The sequence below is a fragment of the Hyperolius riggenbachi genome, chromosome 1 (genome assembly GCF_040937935.1).
Source record: "Hyperolius riggenbachi isolate aHypRig1 chromosome 1, aHypRig1.pri, whole genome shotgun sequence".
Lineage (NCBI taxonomy): Eukaryota > Metazoa > Chordata > Amphibia > Anura > Hyperoliidae > Hyperolius > Hyperolius riggenbachi.
The window spans coordinates 266169035-266188728 of record NC_090646.1 but is presented as its reverse complement, the minus strand read 5'-3'; the positions used below and the strand labels follow the sequence as shown (position 1 = coordinate 266188728).

At 42.1% G+C, this 19694-nt stretch overlaps 1 protein-coding gene across 5 annotated transcripts in view; it reads right to left on the bottom strand.

Annotated features, from left to right (window-relative positions):
- WDFY3 (WD repeat and FYVE domain containing 3) overlaps nt 1–19694 on the bottom strand; it is a 352404-nt gene that overhangs the window by 97532 nt on the left and 235178 nt on the right. For all 5 annotated transcript variants that reach the window (XM_068233510.1, XM_068233509.1, XM_068233512.1 and 2 more), the window contains 6 exons: nt 17097–17276; nt 11203–11436; nt 9050–9149; nt 7203–7366; nt 5884–6113; nt 2938–3044 (listed from right to left, as the gene is read on the bottom strand). In XM_068233510.1, coding sequence (XP_068089611.1) covers nt 2938–3044; nt 5884–6113; nt 7203–7366; nt 9050–9149; nt 11203–11436; nt 17097–17276 — 1015 coding nt within the window. The remainder of the gene's footprint in view (nt 1–2937; nt 3045–5883; nt 6114–7202; nt 7367–9049; nt 9150–11202; nt 11437–17096; nt 17277–19694) is intronic.

Genomic DNA, 19694 nt, shown 5'->3' with positions numbered 1-19694 from the left:
ACCAAGTGTGTCTCTATGCAGGAAAACGTGCGCGGTTTTTCATAGCAGCTGATGTAATCGATACAAAAAACTGACAAAATGTGCAGAGTCAGGATGCAGAATGTCAGTTTTTTTTCTGCGCACAAAGAAAATATTAAGTGTGTACTAGCCCATTGATTAACATGAGTTCTCAGTTTTTCTGTGCAGAAAACGCGTACGAAAACAGTCAAGTGTGTTCCCTGCCTGAACCTTTCCTTCAGCTTAAAGATTTTAGTGTAGTATAGCTGTAAGCTGCAAATGAAAGCATTGTGTCACTGCTGAGATATGAGGTTATGCTATAGCCTCAGTTACTTTCAGTTAAATGAACACTTTTACCTGCCGTACCCTATTAGACTTGATTTGATGTGTGTGTGTGTGCGCACGTGTGTGTTGGGGGGGTTAGCTTATCTGTATGTGATCTATATGTGCTGGGCTCCCCTATGCAGTGCGTACAGCCCATGATTAAATTCCAAGCTGAATACATTTACATAAAATAAGCATCAACGTACAATTATTAGCATTTCATTGACCATCTTTACTGCTAGAAAATATGGAAGGAAGTAAAATGTCACTTTAAGATGGGATGGTGTCTGGAAATTCACACCGGTCGAGTACACCATTTCTCAAATCCTTTTTCTCTTAGGCTCGGTTCACATTGAATTTTAAATGCGGATCCGGTTTCCGCTTTTCACTTTGATCCGTGCACCTGAGCGGGCGGGTGAGGGAGGGTTAACTTACCAGGCTACTGTTCCTCCTTGCGTCTCACGTGGCGTCACATGACTACCACACTTCCTCCTTCAACCTGGAAGGAGGAAGTTTGGTAGTCACATAAGGCAATATGGGACGCAACGGACGGAAACCTGGTAAGAAACCCTCCCTCACCCGCATGCTCTCACACTTGCGTCCCTGCAGACCCTCACCCCCAGTGGAGCGTCCCCCAGACAAATACCCCTAATGGAGCGTCCCCACATCACCCCCCGACGCCCACCCCCAGTGGAGCGTCCCCACATCCCCCCAGACACCCACACCCAGTGGAGCGTCCCCACATCACCCCCAGATGCCCACTCCCAGTGAAGCGTTCCCACATCTACCCCAGACACCCACACCTAGTGGATTAGCCCTCCGAATGGTCAGTTTCTTCACTAGTGTGTTCTCCCATTGCCCCCAATGCAGGGCTTCATCTTCCGTTTCTGGTCCAGCAGGCTTAGCGGTCTGGAAAAATTGGTGCTACAGCAAAGTTGCATTCCATCGAGCACTACGTATGGAACAAATCCGTTCGAGCGGACGGATGTGAACGGTTCCATTGGTTAACATTGGATCCGTTCGCATCCATTCCGTTTATACAGTATCCGTTTCGCTTCAGGTCCGCTGTTTATTGTTAATGTGAACCAGGCCTGAAGGAAGAGAAGCAGGTGTCTGGCTATTTTTTACTTTCTATATGTATATGCATCTACTTAAAGCAGAACCAAAATAAAAATGTGAAACATGCCTCACACTAACAGTGCATAACTAGCGCAATGTGATGACAATTGTGACAGATACGGTTGCTCACACTGTATGTCCACAGGACTTCTTCTGTGCTTTCTGGTTGCAAGACAAGCATCACTTGTTACCAGTTTGATGTTCACTACCCAAGTTATTCATTGCTGGGCAAAGCATAGTCCCACTGGGGTAGAAACAACTTAGCGTTACATTTCTGAGATTTGCATATGGAAAGGGATCTTCAGGACGATCAGGAGTAGTGAGGAGGATGGGTGCTCTGGACAACTGACAGCTTGCGACACTGAATAGGTATTGCGTAATTCAGGACTGATTACACATTTCCAGTTCTGGTCTGTGTTCAATAAGTCAACCAAATGTATAATGGTTTTAAATTATGTTCACACCAAAATGAATATACAGACGTAAAGCACACCTGAAGTGAGGGGGATATTTTCTATTAAACAATGCAAATTGCTTGGCTGCCCTGCTGATCCTCTGCCTCTATTACATTTAGCCATAGACCCAGAACAAACATGCAGATCAGGGGTTTCTAGGGCCAGATTCTTAATGTCTCATATTGATGTCTTTATACAGCCTGCTGAGAAAGTGGGCCATGAATTGACCTGTTATGCCAGAGTATATAGAATTAGGGGAGGAAGCAGTGACAAGCCATTCACTGAGTGGAAGGACTTTAAGAAGAAACATAGAGAGTTTTCTATCTGAAAGACCAAGCCAAATTGCAACCAAGACTGTTGATAAAGATGGGGGTTCTGACGAAGAACCCCTAAGACTTTAAAAACAAATATTCTACCACAAAACGTAAGTTTGTGGACTCTTACACGTTTTAGGGAAGTGTGCTCAGGAGGCCCTGTACACATTAGCCATAACGAGGGTATTTACCTGATAGCACCATAAACCCTTGTTCCCATTAAAGAGTCACTCTAGCGGGTGAGGTATTTTCCTGAACAGGCCCCATCCTATGCTGCACCGTTCCCTCCTCCGTTTTAGTTCTACTCAGCAATACTGAGGGGTGCATACTTTAAGGAGGAGGGAAAGCAATTTTTTTGCATTGCATAGGTTACCCATAACATTGAGATTTATTTTCAAGATTGGCCTTCTGACATTGCAATCCATGCACAATTTAGGCTCGCTCTGGCTATCCGATTTGTTGCAGCTGCACCACACCTCTCACAACCCAAGATCAACAACATAATTTATTTATCCTCAAGAGTCCACCTCAAAATTTCAGCATCAAGAGCAGGGTATGACCAATTATTAAAACCGAGCTGTGCTATATGTGCTAACAAATGCTGCTACACTATGACCAGTTACACCAATGATTAGCCTATGGATGACAAACCAGAGGTTTAAAATCACTTTCTTTTTCAAATTAGTTAAAGTAGGAGATTTTGTTTCCACAGATGGCACACATTTTACCTTCACTTATCTCCTGGTATATTCCCTCTGTGTCCACTTCTGAGGGCATCATAATATGCCAAGTGGTCATCCTGGCTTCAGCTTCCAATCCAAATCCATCAGGATTGCTGCAATAAAGCGGAGAACCACATTACATTCTTTCAGGTTTTTGTGCCAAACTCACGCAGTACAACAAACTGTAGCTTTACTGTCTCTGAGGTCATGTTTCCATGGCAACTGAGAATAATTGCTTTATTTCTCCATAAATGTAATTTGTTTGCAACTCTGAAAGTCTAACCCACATATGCACACAGGTGGATATTTCGTTTTTGAGCTTTTCAGCAGCATGCTAAGCAAAAGGTCTGTGCCACCTTGTAAACAGTTCTATTCAAACAATTATTATTAGTATACAGATCCTTGAAAACTATGCAGTCTGTAACTTATTGCTATGGTTACATGTTCTTGTACCATCCAGCACAATAGATTAAATATTACAGGATCTTATCCTCTGTAACCCTAACTTCATAAATGAGATAAGATGCAATATGTTACAAGGGACACACTAAAACACATTTAAAGGGGACCTGAAGAGAGAGGTATATGGAGGCTATCATGTTTATTTCCTTTAAGACAATACCAGTTGCCTGGCAGCCCTGCTGATCCTCTGCCTCTAATACTATTAGCCATAGCCCCTGAACAAGCATGCAGCAGATCAGGTGTTTCAGTGGTTCAGACTTATAAGTCTGATCTGACAAGACTAGCTGCATGCTTGTTTCTGGTTTTAATCAGATACTACTGCAGAGAAATAGATCAGCAGGGCTGCCAGGCAACTGGTATTGATTAAAAGGAAATAAACATGACAGCCTCCATATACCTCTCTCTTCAGTTCCCCTTTAAAGGAAAACTTAAGTCAAATAAAAAAAATGACATTTACTCACCTGGGGCATCCCTCAGCACCCTGAAGCTGGATGGTGCCCTCGCAGCCCCGCTCCGATCGTCCTGTCCCCGCCGGCGGCTACTTCCGGTTCGGCGACAGCCGCCGACAGGCTGGGAACGTGGCTGATTTTCCGCGTTCCCAGCCGCTGCTATCACCCTCTATGCTGCTATAGCGTATATATAGACGCTATAGCAGCATAGAGGGTGATAGCAGCGGCTGGGAACGCGGAAAATCAGCCGCGTTCCCAGCCTGTCGGCGGCTGTCGCCGAACCGGAAGTAGCCGCCGGCGGGGACAGGACGATCGGAGCGGGGCTGCGAGGGCACCATCCAGCTTCGGGGTGCTGAGGGATGCCCCAGGTGAGTAAATGTCATTTTTTTTATTTGACTTAAGTTTTCCTTTAAAGCTAAACTAAAAGTAATAAAAATAAAATAAATACATTTAAACGTCAAAAACACCTAAGCAGAGTAATACATTTCCCTGGGCACAGATACAATACTTATTCTGTTGTAGATATTCTGTTAGAGTTTTGACAGAACCAGCAGGTTTTGGACTGGTCCATCTCCTCACGGGGGATTCTCAGGGTTTTCTCGGTTTTCAAAAGCAATTCCTGAATGGCAATTGCTAAGTCTAATTGCCAAAATGGTAAGATACCAGCCAGCCTCCCTACTCACTTGCACACTTATTTGCCAGCTAAACAGCAACTGCCGTTCAGGAAATGCTTTTGAAAACAAAGAAAACTCAGAGAATCCCCCTTTAGGAGATGGACTAACCCAAAACCTGTCAATTCGGTCAGATTTTAAATGCTTACTTTTTTTGGCTGTAGTGGTCCTTTAAAGGACAATTGAAGTGAGAAATATACGGAGCCTGCCACTTTTATTTCCTTTTAAACAATACCAGTTGCTTTGCAGCCCTGCTGATCTATTTTGTAGTGTCTGAATCACACCAGAATCAAGCATGCAGCTAATTTTGCCAGATCTGACAATGTCAGAAAAGCCTGATCTGCTTATGCTTGTTCAGGGTCTATGGCTAAAAGTATTAGAGGCAGAGGATCAGCAAGATAGCCAGGCAACTGGTATTGTTTAAAAGGAAATCCCTCTCACTTCAGATATCTTTTAAGCTGAATTACGTGCGTTAAAGAGACACTGAAGAGAAAAAAAAATATATGATATAATGAATTGGTTGTGTACTATGAATAATTACTAGAAGATTAGCAGCAAAGAAAATATTCTCATATTTTTATTTTCAGGTATATAGTGTTTTTTCTAACATTGCATCATTCTCTAATATGTGCAGATTACACAACACTCAGCCTTCAAAATGATTCTTTCAGAGCAGTCTGTGAACTAATGACCTCTCCTCTGGCAGAGGAAAAGTAAAAAATTAACTAACAGTTGAGATAATAAAAGTCAGAAAACAGCCCTCTCCACGACTTCGAAAGTCGTAGAGCTTAATGGCTTTTTTGTATAGAGATAACTGGAGTTTCTTAAATCTTCCTGTACTGGAAACAATTAGACTGATGTATCTGATCTTAATGTTTTATTTCTTAGCTGTACTACACATACAAATCATAATATCATAATTTTTTTTTTCGCTTCAGTGTCTCTTTAAGTCTTACCGCACAACGAGCAGAGCAGAATGCAATACATACATACAATGCATTACACTCTACTCATCATGCAGTAAAACTTTATGCACGTAATTCTGCTTAATGCAGTTTATTGCGTACACCACTACGTATATCACTATGCACCGAAAGCATAATACCATTACTGGATATGTTTATTTTTTAACCATTTCAAATCACACCCCTTACTCAAAGATAATATAATATCTGAATCTGCTATAACATCTTATTTTCAAAATTGCTTTGTACAGTCAGTGCAATGCAGTAACAGTTTCAGCTCACCAAATTGATACAAAAAGAAAATATGCAGGACGCATAATAATGAATGCAGAGAAAAGCAGCTGATTGACTGAACGATTGCACAGTCTGCATGAGATTTCAAATGCCATGGAGATAAAAGCCTACCTTCCTGTATAGAGATTAATCAAACAGTGAGCTAAGCAAGCAATGAAGTCTTGATCGTGATTCCCAGGACCCAGGATAAGGTTTCTATTCACAGTGAGAACTCGCAGAGAATCCAGAAGGGCCACTTGTTGAGGAACAGTTTTATGGGCTCTGGAGAACTGGTACAATATGGTTCTATTCAAGCAGTTATAAATAGTTTCAAGGGACAGGCCCTGAGAGCGTCTCTTGGACTGAAAGAAACAAAAGCAAAAAGTAAAGTTGATACACAACATGCAACACTACATTTTCATTTCTTCAATGACATTAGCAGGCAAAATTCAGAAATCATTCTCTCCATATAGAAAATGAAATGTATTTGTATGACAGCAAAGAGTAAAGATGGATGGAAGTGCACAAAGGGGGTGGCTGGTTTGGAATTTATTAGGGCATTAGAAATTCCTCAGCATTCACACCCACCAACCAGCAGAGGAAGTCTAAAGGCTGCTATACATGATTAGGCAAAATTCCTCTAACAGTATGTGAATCTCATGTGGACTTTCGAAATTGCGAAATTTGCATGCAAATGCAAAATAGCTCATGCAGATATGTGATTTTACAGGTAAATTCATAAAAAAATTAAGATTTTTACAAAGAAGGAAGTCCTATTATTATTATTATTGATCTTGTACGCAAAAACGTGAGTGAAAACCGCAACGCACAAATCTTTCCTGAATGCGACATCTGAAAAATAGCAACATGGTTGTCATTTTTTTTTCTGCATTTTCCCAAATAATGTAAACAGGCCCATAACAATTCAATGGTGTGCGATTTTGTTTGCTTAAATAATGCCCAAATTTGCACCTAGTGTATGTATATGAAAGACAAACTCCGTTTTATGGTTGCTTATATCAGCCAAGAAACTGCTTATATGAAAAGTCTTTATAGTGAAGTATATCCCAGTACTGGAAAACACTGCAAAACAATGGTTGAGCATCAGAAAGCCCTTTTAATGGATTTATCTATGGGGCCAAATGACAACGGTATATTCTGGCCTTTAAGACTGTTTCTGGGATCTTGACTGTGGATCTCTAAAGTTTCTTCAGATTAACCATTAGATATTTTCTGACCAATACCAATTTTTATTTGCCACTGGGTTTTTATGGCTGAACTAGGCATAGTCAAGGCTGTCCCATGTGCTTTCTATGTTTTCAGAATGAATTTTGAAGGGGCTCTTAGAAGTCTAATAATTCTATACACTTTTGTATGTGAAAAGAAGGGGGTGGGTTTGCTCTCTCAGCTTCTCACCTCCACAGTTCTTCAGATCATGGTTTCTCCCTTACCTGAGAGATTAGCTGGATGATGCAGTCAACCACAAGTTTGGAATCTTTGTTGAACATTCCCTGCCACAGCTTGTCCACCACTCGCTGAGTGAAATAAAACACATTGTTGACCAGTACCTGATAGTTACCACCACTACTGGTAACTGGTAAGGAGGCTTCTTCTCCTGCAAAATGGTAAGCAAAGAATAAAGGACATTTAAATCAAAATATCACAAACGTACTGGTAACAAAGTAAGCATTAGTTAAATGTGTATTTTTTTATTTTTTTTTGTGGTGTACTAATTTAGCAAAATTCACATTGAAAACTTCCATAGATAAATACATAGGATGTATGTGTCTTGACTGGGATGTCATGTTCCCCTTTAAGAAATTAGGATGACCATATATACTCGCATATAAGCCGACCCGCGTATAAGACGAGGTATCCACTTTTTCCTCAGAAACCAGGAAAAAGTGATTAACTCGTGTATAACTCCCCTCCCCACTATAGAACCCTCCACAGTAGTCAAATGTGCCTTCAATACAAGTCAGCCCCCCTTCCCCATAGCCAGATGTGCCCCGAGGATGATACAGCTGTGTCTCCAGATGCCACTAGATGGTGTCAGATATGAGATAGCAATTGCCACACAGGAAGAATCACAAATCATTGCACCGCTGACACGTTGCTTGCATGCTCTGCTTCACAAGTAGTCTTGAGCAGCGCACTCTGCACACCATGTTGCAGGGGATGGAGGCACGGACACAGCAGGGAGCCAGCTAGCAGAGCCACTAGTGCAAGATCCTTACACTCCTCTGATAAAACCTGCTCCACCATCTTTTCTGCTTCACTGACTCGAATATAAGCCGAAGGGGGTAACTTTCCAGCACATTTTTTGTTACAAAAAAATTAGGCTTATGCAATCCTGGGGCTAAAGCAAGAATAAAGGTATATACCTTTATTCTTGCTTTAGCCCCAGGATTGTTTTATCCAGCATTTTATTTCAGGTGGATCTCCGTGTTTCTTGTTCAATCCCTGTTAAAGCATACCTGAAGTGAGAGGGATATAAAGGCTGCCATATTGATTTCCTTTTAAACAATGCAAATTGTTTGGTTGGCTGTCCTGCTTGTCAACTGCCTCTAAAACTTTCAGCCATAGCCCTTGCACAAGCATGCAAATCCTATGTTCTTACTGAGATCTGACTAGATTATTTGCATGCTTGCTACAGGGGTGTGATTCAGACACTACTGTAGTCAAAGAGATCAGCAGGACTGCCAGGCAACTGGTATTGTTTAAAAAGGAAATCAAATAGGACAGCCTCTATGTACCTCTCAGTTCATGTGTCCTTTAAGCTTCAGATCTCAGGGTTGAGTCAGCGATAAACTTCTCTGCTACAGTCAGGAAGGGGTAACATTGGGGAAGTTCAAGCTAGTTGGTTGAAAATAGATTTTTGTTACCAATACCAATTGGTAACAAACCAATTAAGTTTAAGTTAACAATCAACACCATCACAGAAAAGTGTTGCTTAACAAAATCCCATTCTGGCACTAAAATGACACACCTATGTCCAACACACAGCCGATGCATTAGACAGAATAAACGTCTTCCTATTAGATAACCTGCTAGCAGATTGAAGTAGGACTAGAAGGAAATTTGTAGCACCTATACATTTTCTTCTGCTCCTAGAGTATTTGTAATAAATGGTTTGGAATGCTGAACGGACTCCTGTTGTGTTTACACTGGTACCAGGCCTGAAGTCTTACACTAATGTCTCAAAGTAGCATATTGAAATTGAAACATTTTTCAAATAAGCAGAAATATATGAAAATGTCTAATATGAAACGGGACATGCAGAATTTCATATACCTACCTAGCAGGACATCAGCAGCTAGCAGGTGGTCCATTACACTGTCCAATATGTAGGTCTGGAATTCTTTCTGCTGAGCTCTGGTAGATCTTTCAGGGGAAGACTGCAAAACAGCAATGTCAAACTTTTAAAACTCATGGAGTGTCGACTTTAGTTTAGGCAAACCCGTCATTTTACCTGCAGTCAAAACATTATATTTTTAGGTTTCAATAGAGAGGAGGGGAGGTGAAGACTTGTAATGTTAATAGTTTCTGTATATTACTAAAGTAGGATTCCCCCCTCAGTACCTGCCGCGGTTACAACTGACACTGGGGTAGACACAAAAAAAACCCTGAAATAAGTCCAATCTTTTCCCCTGCATTCAAAAATAAAATTCACATTTTGACTACAGTTAGCCTTTACAGCACACAAGACAAGACAAATAACATTTATATCTCGCTTTTCTCCTGGCGGACTCAAAGCGCCAGAGCAGCAGCCACTAGGGCGCGCTCTATAGGCAGTAGCAGTGTTAGGGAGACTCGCCAAAGGTCTCCTACTGAATAGGTGCTGGCTTATTGAACAGGCAGAGCCGAGATTCGAACCCAGGTCTCCTGTGTCAGAGGCAGAGCCCTTAACCATTACACCATCCACCATACACCTCTAATCAGGGAGGAAAAAAAGTCTCTGGAGACTCCAGAGGCTTTCCCGGTCCTCTGTGACCCCCTACATCGCTGGCTGGGATCCTCTGCATCTTCCTGGCCCCACTCTGTATACGACTGCAGCTGCACTGCACAGGCGCCAGTGGGCTCACACCTGCGCAGTAGCAGGACTCCACCTGTGCACAGAGGAAAAAAAAGCTGTGCATAAGTGGCTCCATGCTACTGCGCAAACATGGGCCATATTTTGTGCCTATGCAGTGCGGCCACCATCGCACATGGAGGGGAGGCACAGGAGCGGACTATATTCAACAATGTTGGGCATTCTTTAGAGGGTCACAGTACAGGAGGAGCATAGTAAGATCAGGCAAGTTTCTGGACCATCCAGAGGATTTCCCTTACTAAGGTAAGTATCTTTTTTTTATCCTGATTATGGTACATGGCCACTTTAAAATGTGACTGCTTTCTCAAAGAACACTGCAAGAGTAACTAACAGTCATTTTTGTGGAACGTGTGCCTCTTCAAATATGGATCAGTTCATTTCGGCGCGCGGCTCAGAGCCGAGCGCCGAAACTGGGCACCGTCATAGCAGCAATGCTATGATGCACGCCCCGTGTAGTGGTTATTCGGGGCTCTGGCGGCTGCCAGACCCCGAATTACATCTCTCTCCGAGTTGCGACAACTCGGAGGGGGATAGTATTTAACGCAACCTCGTAGTTTAGCGGCAGTGGGGAAAGCCGTCATCCGGCTCTCCCCGCGCCAAACTGAGCGGCGCCAATATAATATGCACCCTTTCAAATATAATGTATTTTATGCAGACTTGCATGTTTTGTCGCAGGAAATGGTATGCACTGCAGTGTTCTCCCCGGAAATAGTAGCTGGTTGTCATGATAAAGTAGCCGGGTGAGGAGGGATGAGAGAATACAGGGCCAGTGTTTCTGTGCGCTTACAGAGTAGGAGGAGGTGAGCCGATGACAGCCGGGTGCTCACCAAAACTAGTCGGGTGGAGCACCCAGCTAAAAGAGCCTGAGGAGAACACTGCACTGGAAACCACACTTGCAAAAACACCTATGCGTTAAATAGTATGTGCACAGCTTAAGGACTGTGCAGGAAGTGAGGGGTTAGGAACGATCAATACATTGCTCCAGGATTTCAGCTTTAAAGCAGACATCTAATGCACAGACAAAAAAATAAACAAACATAATTGGACTGTAGTGCTGCAAATTATTGGCTTTCAAGAACAGGATTCCAGCAAGACCCAAATAGTCCCAGAACAATTCAACATCCAACTCCTGCCCACTCCAGCACCTCACAAGGCTAGATATGGGTCCTGCACTGGTACAAGATCTGAAGAGAGTCCATAACATGCAAGTGTACAGTCATGCCTAGGCTTCTATACCAGACACTGACTCCAACAATCTTCATTAACATCAATACTTGGACTCCTCACTAGAGGCCAGCAAGACATAACCCTGTACAGAACTTGTTTTTCAAAGTCGCACACAAACACAGATGTCATACCTCTAAAAGTAGGTCTATGAGAGGAGTTTGTTTGCTGGCAGGAGTCTGACAGAGATTTTCAATGACCAGGACACGCATAAAGTCAAACACAAATTTCTTGGCAGGATGACTGGTGAGGTAAGTCTTAGAGCCCACATTGCAGTATTCAGACTGACTTCTGTTCATGCCAGAGTCCGAGGCAAAGGCCTTAAATTCTTCAGCAGGCGATCCCACTTCATCATCCAGGTCTGTAACCTAAAGTGAAGCATTCTATTTTTAGAAGAAAGCCTTAAACAACAGAACAACAAGTTTTGTTAAACTGTAACAGTCGGGCATAAAATCAAAAATCAATTCTTTATTTTTATCTGGTAAACAAGTAATACGGATGCTAACCAGGCAATCCAAAAGTTAAAATCTCTATTACTTTTCTTGTTTATAAATGATCATTCACCAGTTTACCTGACTCTTATTTGGTACGTTGCCGCACAAAGGAAGTTGCAGGGCATGCTGGGTTGTCTTTTTTTGCTTATTTATATCCCCTCAGACTTAACTAATGTACAGAAACAAAAAAGGACAACCCAGCATGCCCTGCAACTTCCTTTTTGCGGCATTGTACCAAATAAGAGTCAGGTAAACTGGGGAATGATCATTTATAAACAAGAAAAGTAATAGAGATTTTAACTTTTGGATTGCCTGATTAGCATCCTTATTACTTGTTTACCATTTAAAATAAAGAATTGATTTTTGATTTTATGCCCGACGGTTACACTTTAAAAAGTATGCTTTTATTTCCTCTTGTATTAATGAGGAATTCAAAATTGCAAGCAATGAGTTTGCCATATTTGCATAAAACCCAGTGAAATCCCCTTATAGTAAACTACTTGGCCAGGGCCCTTGAAGCTTACTATAGCAGAAGTTTATTATATTAGAATTGGTCATACATTGTATATTTATACTGGCACATGGTTGGGACCTGAGGACTAAGTTTACTGCAGCAGAGTCTACTATACAGAGATTCTGCTATGTATAGATCTGAGGATATAAGGCTTACAGAACAATTTAATAGATTCATATTTTCAATTTTAAAGTGCTGGAGTTAAATACAGCAAAATAGAAAGCAAGGAATATGAACATACAATCAAGCTATAACTTCAGCAACAATCTATTAGAATCCAATGGAAAATGGAAAACCGCACAGTACAATTTGATTTGCATAATCTATCCATCTGAAACCAGTAGAGTCACACCACACTAATAATTTATACTGTATATAATAAAATACGAATTGCCCCCCACCCCCACAAAATACATAAATAAATGTTACTCCCAGTGCAACTGCTATCCTTCCCTCCTTGTTAGCACTGTACAGAGAGTGTGCAATTATATACGGTGGGTAATTATATTGTAAACTTTCTGCTGCTATAGCCTGGACAATCACTGCTTGCACCATTGTATTTGCCAGTGTTCAGCCTCTTTGTAGTCGTGGCCACACCAAAACACCCTTTTCTGTGATGCAACTAACCTGGTAATGAATATGCACAATCAAACTTGTATTCCATAATTCGTAGGCTTGCATTACCTTTACGCAATTTCATTAATCCCCCCCCCCCCCCTTAATAATACAGTATGTGATCTGCCTAAACCCCCTTATCTGAGTGAGTTCTGGCAATCTTTGAGCATTCTTTTGATGCCCAAATGTACATAAGCATTGCATTCAGGGTGAGGCCCAGTACACAGGATGAATGTGGCAGAATATATAAAAATATTACACTGCTGTTATGCAGTAAAAAGGTATCATACTTGTTCGAAGCTTTCTAGTTTATTCCTGGTGATTATTTTGTCTCCATTGCTAATACAAGAGCAAAGCATTACTGATAAAGAATAAACCAGATGGCCTCTGGATAAGGGCCGGTTCACACTTGCGGTTCCCTGCCAAACGGACCGGATGACCTGACCGGATCCGGACCGGATCCGGATCGGAACCGTACGGTTCTGATCCGGATCCGATCCGGATCCGGTCGCATCAGGTGTTCATCAGGATGCGATCCGGATCCGTTTGGCAAAAGATAGTAGAAACCGAATAAAAATGTTGGGGTCTGGGAGGTCAGCAGAAGGTGGACCTGTGGAATCAGGCCCTCCCCTGTTTAGCACTCACCTCCACCTCCGACATACTGCCAACATCTCCAGCACGTTTAAAGTCACTGCTGCTCCACTCCAAAATGCTTGCCCATGTGTCCCCATCCAAAATCGCCGCTACAATACGCATAGGAAGTGGGGTAGAACATCCGGATTTTTAGCCAGTGTGTTGTGCGCTCTCCGGTTCTCATTGGTTTGTATTGGCCGGATGGTGCAGTCCGGCTTCGCTCCGGATACGGCTGCCGGAGGAGCCGGACCAAAAAATAGCGCATGTTGGGTCTTATGCCGGAGTCCGGATCCGGTCCGGACGAAACGGACGCATGTGAACGGACGCATAGGCTTTCATTGCTATGCCGTGCGTCCGTTCCGTCCGTTCTGCATGCGGTCCGGCTCCGGCACGGCGATTCCGGACGGCGACCGCTAATGTGAACCGGGCCTTACTGGGGTGTCATTCTTGAGTGATCCTATTATATGTGGAAAAGGCACTCCCCTCTCCTACACGTTGCACCTGCAAACACATTGCACCTGCAATTCCCTTTAATATTACATTTAGCAGTGTTCCTTTGAGTCCAAATCTGCATTAGGAACCCTGTGAACAATAGCAATCAGATTTTGGAAGGGAAAGATTTTTGCATCGCATTCCAGCAATATGCTACCACCTGGCACTGAATACCTAGCTATCATTAGGCAGGCGAGCAAGATAATGCAGCTCGCTGACACAATGAGTATCCAACACGCTCCACATCATGTTTAAACAGCTTTCAGTCCTAGGAGGCCTATTCAGTTCCATCTGTCACATGGGCACAGCCACATGTACAGTTCAAGCTTTCAGATTAACAACACAAAAGGGACTTTATATGATCTATAAAACGTTGTGTCAGCACAAAAGGTGCATGCTATCATCTGTTTCCACATCTCATCATGGTAATGCTGCAATAACACTATAAACAGGATACTTCACTGGACTATGGACCCTCTTCCAAGTATCCGCTCTTACACTTAACAGAATAATAAGTGTGCACAACATAAGCAACCATCACATCCATGGAAATAAGGATCTCAAGAGTAAATTACAAAAAAAAAAAAAAAATTGTTTAACCCATTCAGGTTCCGTGGTTTTCACGAGAGAAATGTTCACCTCCCATTCATTAGCCTATAACTTTATCACTACTTATCACAATGAACTGATCTATATCTTGTTTTTTCCGCCACCAATTAGGCTTTCTTTGGGGGGTACATTTTGCTAAGAGCCACTTTACTGTAAACGCATTTTAACAGGAAGAATAAGAAAAAAATGGAAAAATTCATTATTTCTCAGTTTTCAGCCATTATAGTTTTAAAATAATACATGCCTCCATAATTAAAACTCACGTATTGTATATGCCCATATGTCCCGGTTATTACACCGTTAAAATTATGTCCCTATCACAATGTATGGCGACAATATTTTATTTGGAAATAAAGGTGCATTTTTTCCATTTTGCATCCATCACTATTAACAAGTTTAAAACAAAAAAAAATATAGAAATATTTCATCTTTACATTGATATTTAAAAAGTTTAGACCCTTAGGTAAATATTTACATGTTTTTTTTTTTTATTGTAATGTTTTTTTTTATTTATAGTAAACATTTTATTTGGGTAGTTTTGGGAGGGTGGGGGGTAAACAATAGATTTATAATGTAAATGTGTGTTGATTTTAATTCATTTTTATTTTCAGGTGTAGTATTACTTTTTGGCCACAAGATGGCGGCCATGAGTTTGTTTACATGACGTCACTCTAAGCGTAACACACGCTTAGAGTGGCGCATCAGGCAGTGAATGGCCAGAAAAGGCGCAGCTTCCGAGAGAAGCTGTCGCTTTTTCAGCGGGGGAGAGGAATCAGTGATCGGACTTCATAGTCCGATACATTGATTCCCTGACTACCGAATCCGCGGTCGGGAGTGCGCGTGCACGCGCACGATCGGCCGCGGGGGCGCGCGGTAGCGCACATGGTTTCTGGACGTAGTTTCTACGTCCAGAAACCAAAATAGGTTAAGATAGCCACAGTCACAAACATTCCCCACGGAAAGCTCAAAAATAGATCTTGAAAAATAATAAGAATATATATATATATATATATATATATATATATATATATATATATATATATATACACACATACACACACATACATACATATACATATATACATATGCCCCACTGTTTTTATACAGAGCCTTGCCTTCACCTCTGGGGGCTATCTGAAGCAGATCACCACTTATTCTCCAGTCTTGAAAAACTGGTTACCACTTTTAGAATGCTCGGCTTATGAAAGTATGATCATATTTTGTTTGGTGGTTTTCAGTGCTTTGGATCACAAACAATGAGGCTGCTCGAGCATCTCCGCCGCCGCATGCTCGCCCATAACGCTCAAGCGGGTCAGCCTGGTATACGGACACAGAGCAACATCGCTGAGCACGGCGGCGGCGGAGACGCTGTAATAGGAGAGCCCTAAGCCGGCTAAGCGGCCAACAAACAGTGGAGAGCCTGTCACAAAACTCTGAGCCATTAAAAACTTTGCTGAGCATGTGAGTGTGCTTGAATTATGTATCTAATAAAGGAATAGCTGTATTTATAGAGGTATTTGTATTGAGGAACTGGGAATACAAGTCTTTGAAAGAGTGGAGGAAGGAGTTGAAGGTGAATAGGAAGCGGAGCTAGAGTGGTGGGGGACGACCTGAAATAGCCCCAAAGCTCCATCTGACCTGCCAGTAGGTCGCTACACACAGTGAGTTACTCACTTGGGTGTGGTGGTGGCTTTCCAGAGAATTAGTTAAGGAATACAGCTAAGGAAAGACTGAAATCTACTCTTTGCATTGGACTGTAAAAATTGATGTTTTCCCTAGAAGCAATCAGCAGGATTTTGTCTTGGACTGGAATATCTTTATATTATACTATTAAAAAGGTCCTGCCCGTTAAAAAATGGGTGCTAGGTCACAGCCGCTACCCCCTCTCCCCCCCCCCCCCCCCCCGCAATGCGCACACATACGCATCCCGCTTCCTCGTTCCCCACCACTGTCTGAAGTATATGCACACAGGGAGCTGCTTGCTTGGCAGTTGGAAAAAGCTGTTATTTCCCACAATGCAATGAAAACCTCTGTGAACCACAGACAGCAAACTGTCAGATCCGGCCCTGTGTCCTAACTGCCCTGGCATGCTCAGTACAAAAAAAGACAGGGACACAACCATTCAGTTGATGACGCAGGGACACTTGCATTTTATTGTATAGGATTGCATACTGCTGGCCTGGCATAGGGGAAGTTAATTGACTGCCATTTATTGCAACTGCAGATCTTAGTGTGCAGGCAATTTAACAATTGTTTCATAGCTGTGAGTGCCATCCTCTTGATTGTCTGTTAACATATAGTTAATAGATCCTATACAAGATGAAAACGTAAAAACGCAGTAGAACTATTTTACTGAATATGGTTACCGGTGTGCAACTAAAAAAAATAAATAAAAAAAGTCTAGTGACTGGAAAAAACTGAGAGCCACACTTTAAGCATGGGTGACTTTAATTTGAATGTAAATATTTTTAGGTAAAAACTAACTAGATCACAAATTATTTTATTATTGGAGGTTTACTTTGGGTTTAGAGCTGTATTTTTTTTTTACTTTCTAAAATGAATGGAATCATTTTCAAAACATGATTTTTTTATAATTGTAAAAGCCATCAAACAAATTCTGACGTAAAGTCACATATACCGAAACACAAGTATGAAAAGGTTTTTGTTTTACCATTTCAGAGTATGGCCGAATGTTGAAGGGGAATACCGATGCTGCTAAAGCACACAGGAAGTCCGGACTGATCCACATCGGAGCAAGGTCTGGAACGTTGTGGTAGAGGTAACGGAAGAACTGCATCAATGTAACTGGGTACTCCCGAAGCCAAGAGCCCTCTTCTTCTGACTGCCATGGCTGTTTTCAAAAAACATCATTGCTACTTAACCACAGCACACACATACTAATAATTACGTCAATAAAACAACATTTATGATAGTCGCAAAGTTAATAGTAAACATGAAAGTACAGTACCAGCTGGTAAGGTGAAAAACTAAACATAAAAAAAGTTTATAGAAAATGGAAGCTGTTTATGCACAGAATGCCCAATTTATGCTATGTAAGAGACCAACATCCATCTCTAGAAAGACAAAGGATTACACTGTGCCATGCTGGGTGTTTTAACATTGTGGGATAATGCAATTTATTGCTGTAACAGCAGCTGAATACACAGCTAGGCCAGCATAGTCTATGATCAGGAATACAGTTTCTTTACCTACCATATCTGAACACCTCTATTTGACATGTTCTTTTTCACACTACTTCTGTACTGAGACTTCGGTACCTGTTTGTCTTTTTACATTTTCTTAAAGCCAGCTTCACACTTTTAGATTTTGGGTAAATCATTATCTATATGATGCTTATCAACTACCAACTTGCACCAGTATATACTCAGCCAGATTCTGCGGAATGTGATTTAATATTGATCGCACCGCCACTCCTAATGGTGTATATTTTGTCACAGTAAAGGGCACTGCAGCTATCGAGTGTGAACTGCTCCAGTCCATGGCACTTCCTGCTGGGATCAATTGCCCTAACAGGAATTCTTGATGAATGCTTGCTTGATATTTCAAGACAATATCAATTACAAGCGCCCAGCTTTTTTTATATATTTTTGTGGGATTCAATGTTTTTATTAATTGTAAGGATCAGTATAAAGGAATACTTGGGCAGATTCAATACAACTGGCTACAATCAGCTGCATTCTGCAGTAGCACCGTTTCATCTCAGATTCCTCAGTCCCTTTGAATTAGGTTACAGTCCCTTGAGATCAAGAGGTTTACCTTCCTCTTTGGCATTTGCTTTATTACCAGAGGTACAGACTAGCCAACAAGCTCATGGTGAACCAGAACTCATTGGAGTGTGTAAGGGGCTACAATGGTCCTAAAAGCCCCCTCACTCCAACCTTAATTATCGTAAATTCTTTCTGTTTTAAAGGAATACTGTAGGGGTTCGGGGAAAAATGAGTTGAACTTACCTGGGGCTTCTAATGGTCCCCTGCAGACATCCTGTGCCCGTGCAGCCACTTACAGATGTTCCAGCCCCGCCTCCGGTTCACTTCTGGAATTTCAGACTTTAAAGTCTGAAAACCACTGCACCTGCGTTGCCGTGTCCTCGCTCCCGCTGACATCACCAGGAGTGTATTGTGCAGGCACAGACCATACTGGGCCTATGCATTACACTCCTGGTGACATCAGCGGGAGCAAGGACACGGCAACGCAGGCGCAGTGGTTTTCAGACTTTAAAGTCTGAAAATCCAGAAGTGAACCGGAGGCGGGGCTGGGCCGGAGCATCAGTGAGTGGCTGCTCGGGCACAGGATGTCTGCAGGGGACCATTAGAAGCCCCGGGTAAGTTCAACTCATTTTCCCCGGACCCCCCTACAGTATTCCTTTAAGAAAGCAAACTTTTGTTTTCCTTTATTACCAGTACATGGATTTCATATGAGACAGTTGAAACAGTTGAAAATGAATTAAATACCTAAATTTCTAGTAATTGAAACTGCTTATGTAGTCCAAGCTTTAGGAAGCAAGTTCACTTCATCACCTCTCTGTGCTCCTTTCTGTATCCTCAATCCTATCTACTCATGTCCTTTACCTGCCCTGACTTTGAATACTAATTTCTGAGATCCTAAACACAGTTCTAATCCTGCCTGCTCTGTTCTAAGTGTCCCACCAGTCCTGATCTTGCCCATATTAATATTAATACTGATCTGTCTAGTCTCACAAGATTTAAACCTGCGTGCAGCAATCCTAAAACCTGAACTGTTTTCTGATTATGTTTTGTGCCTGTGCTGATCTATGTAACCCGTGGGCTCATAAATGGCATATATTCAAAAAGTTCTGCACAGTAGTTTGGGCACCGGAGAAAGCTACTAGCAGAATAGTAAAATTACAGATATTTCACTACTCAATTCCAATAGTAAAATATCAGTAATGTTTCTCGATATTTTACAAACACCTTACCTAGCCCTAATCACATACGAGCCCTCCCTCTACTGATGCCTAACCAATCCACCCGCTGCAAAATGTACCGATATTTACCCCTAACCCCAAACTACTCTTGCATGAGCCCTCCCTTTACCAATGCCTAACAGTGACCGATCTGCCCCCTGCGTAATGCTTAACCCTAACCCGCACCCATGACAATTCTTGACGATAGCAGCGCCTAGTAACATGGGTGCCAATGGCAGCACTCAAACTCTACAAGCTTCTTCAGTGCACAAATTACCTGCTCTGGCTCAGTATACTCCTGCCTGTAGAAATCCTAAAACCTGA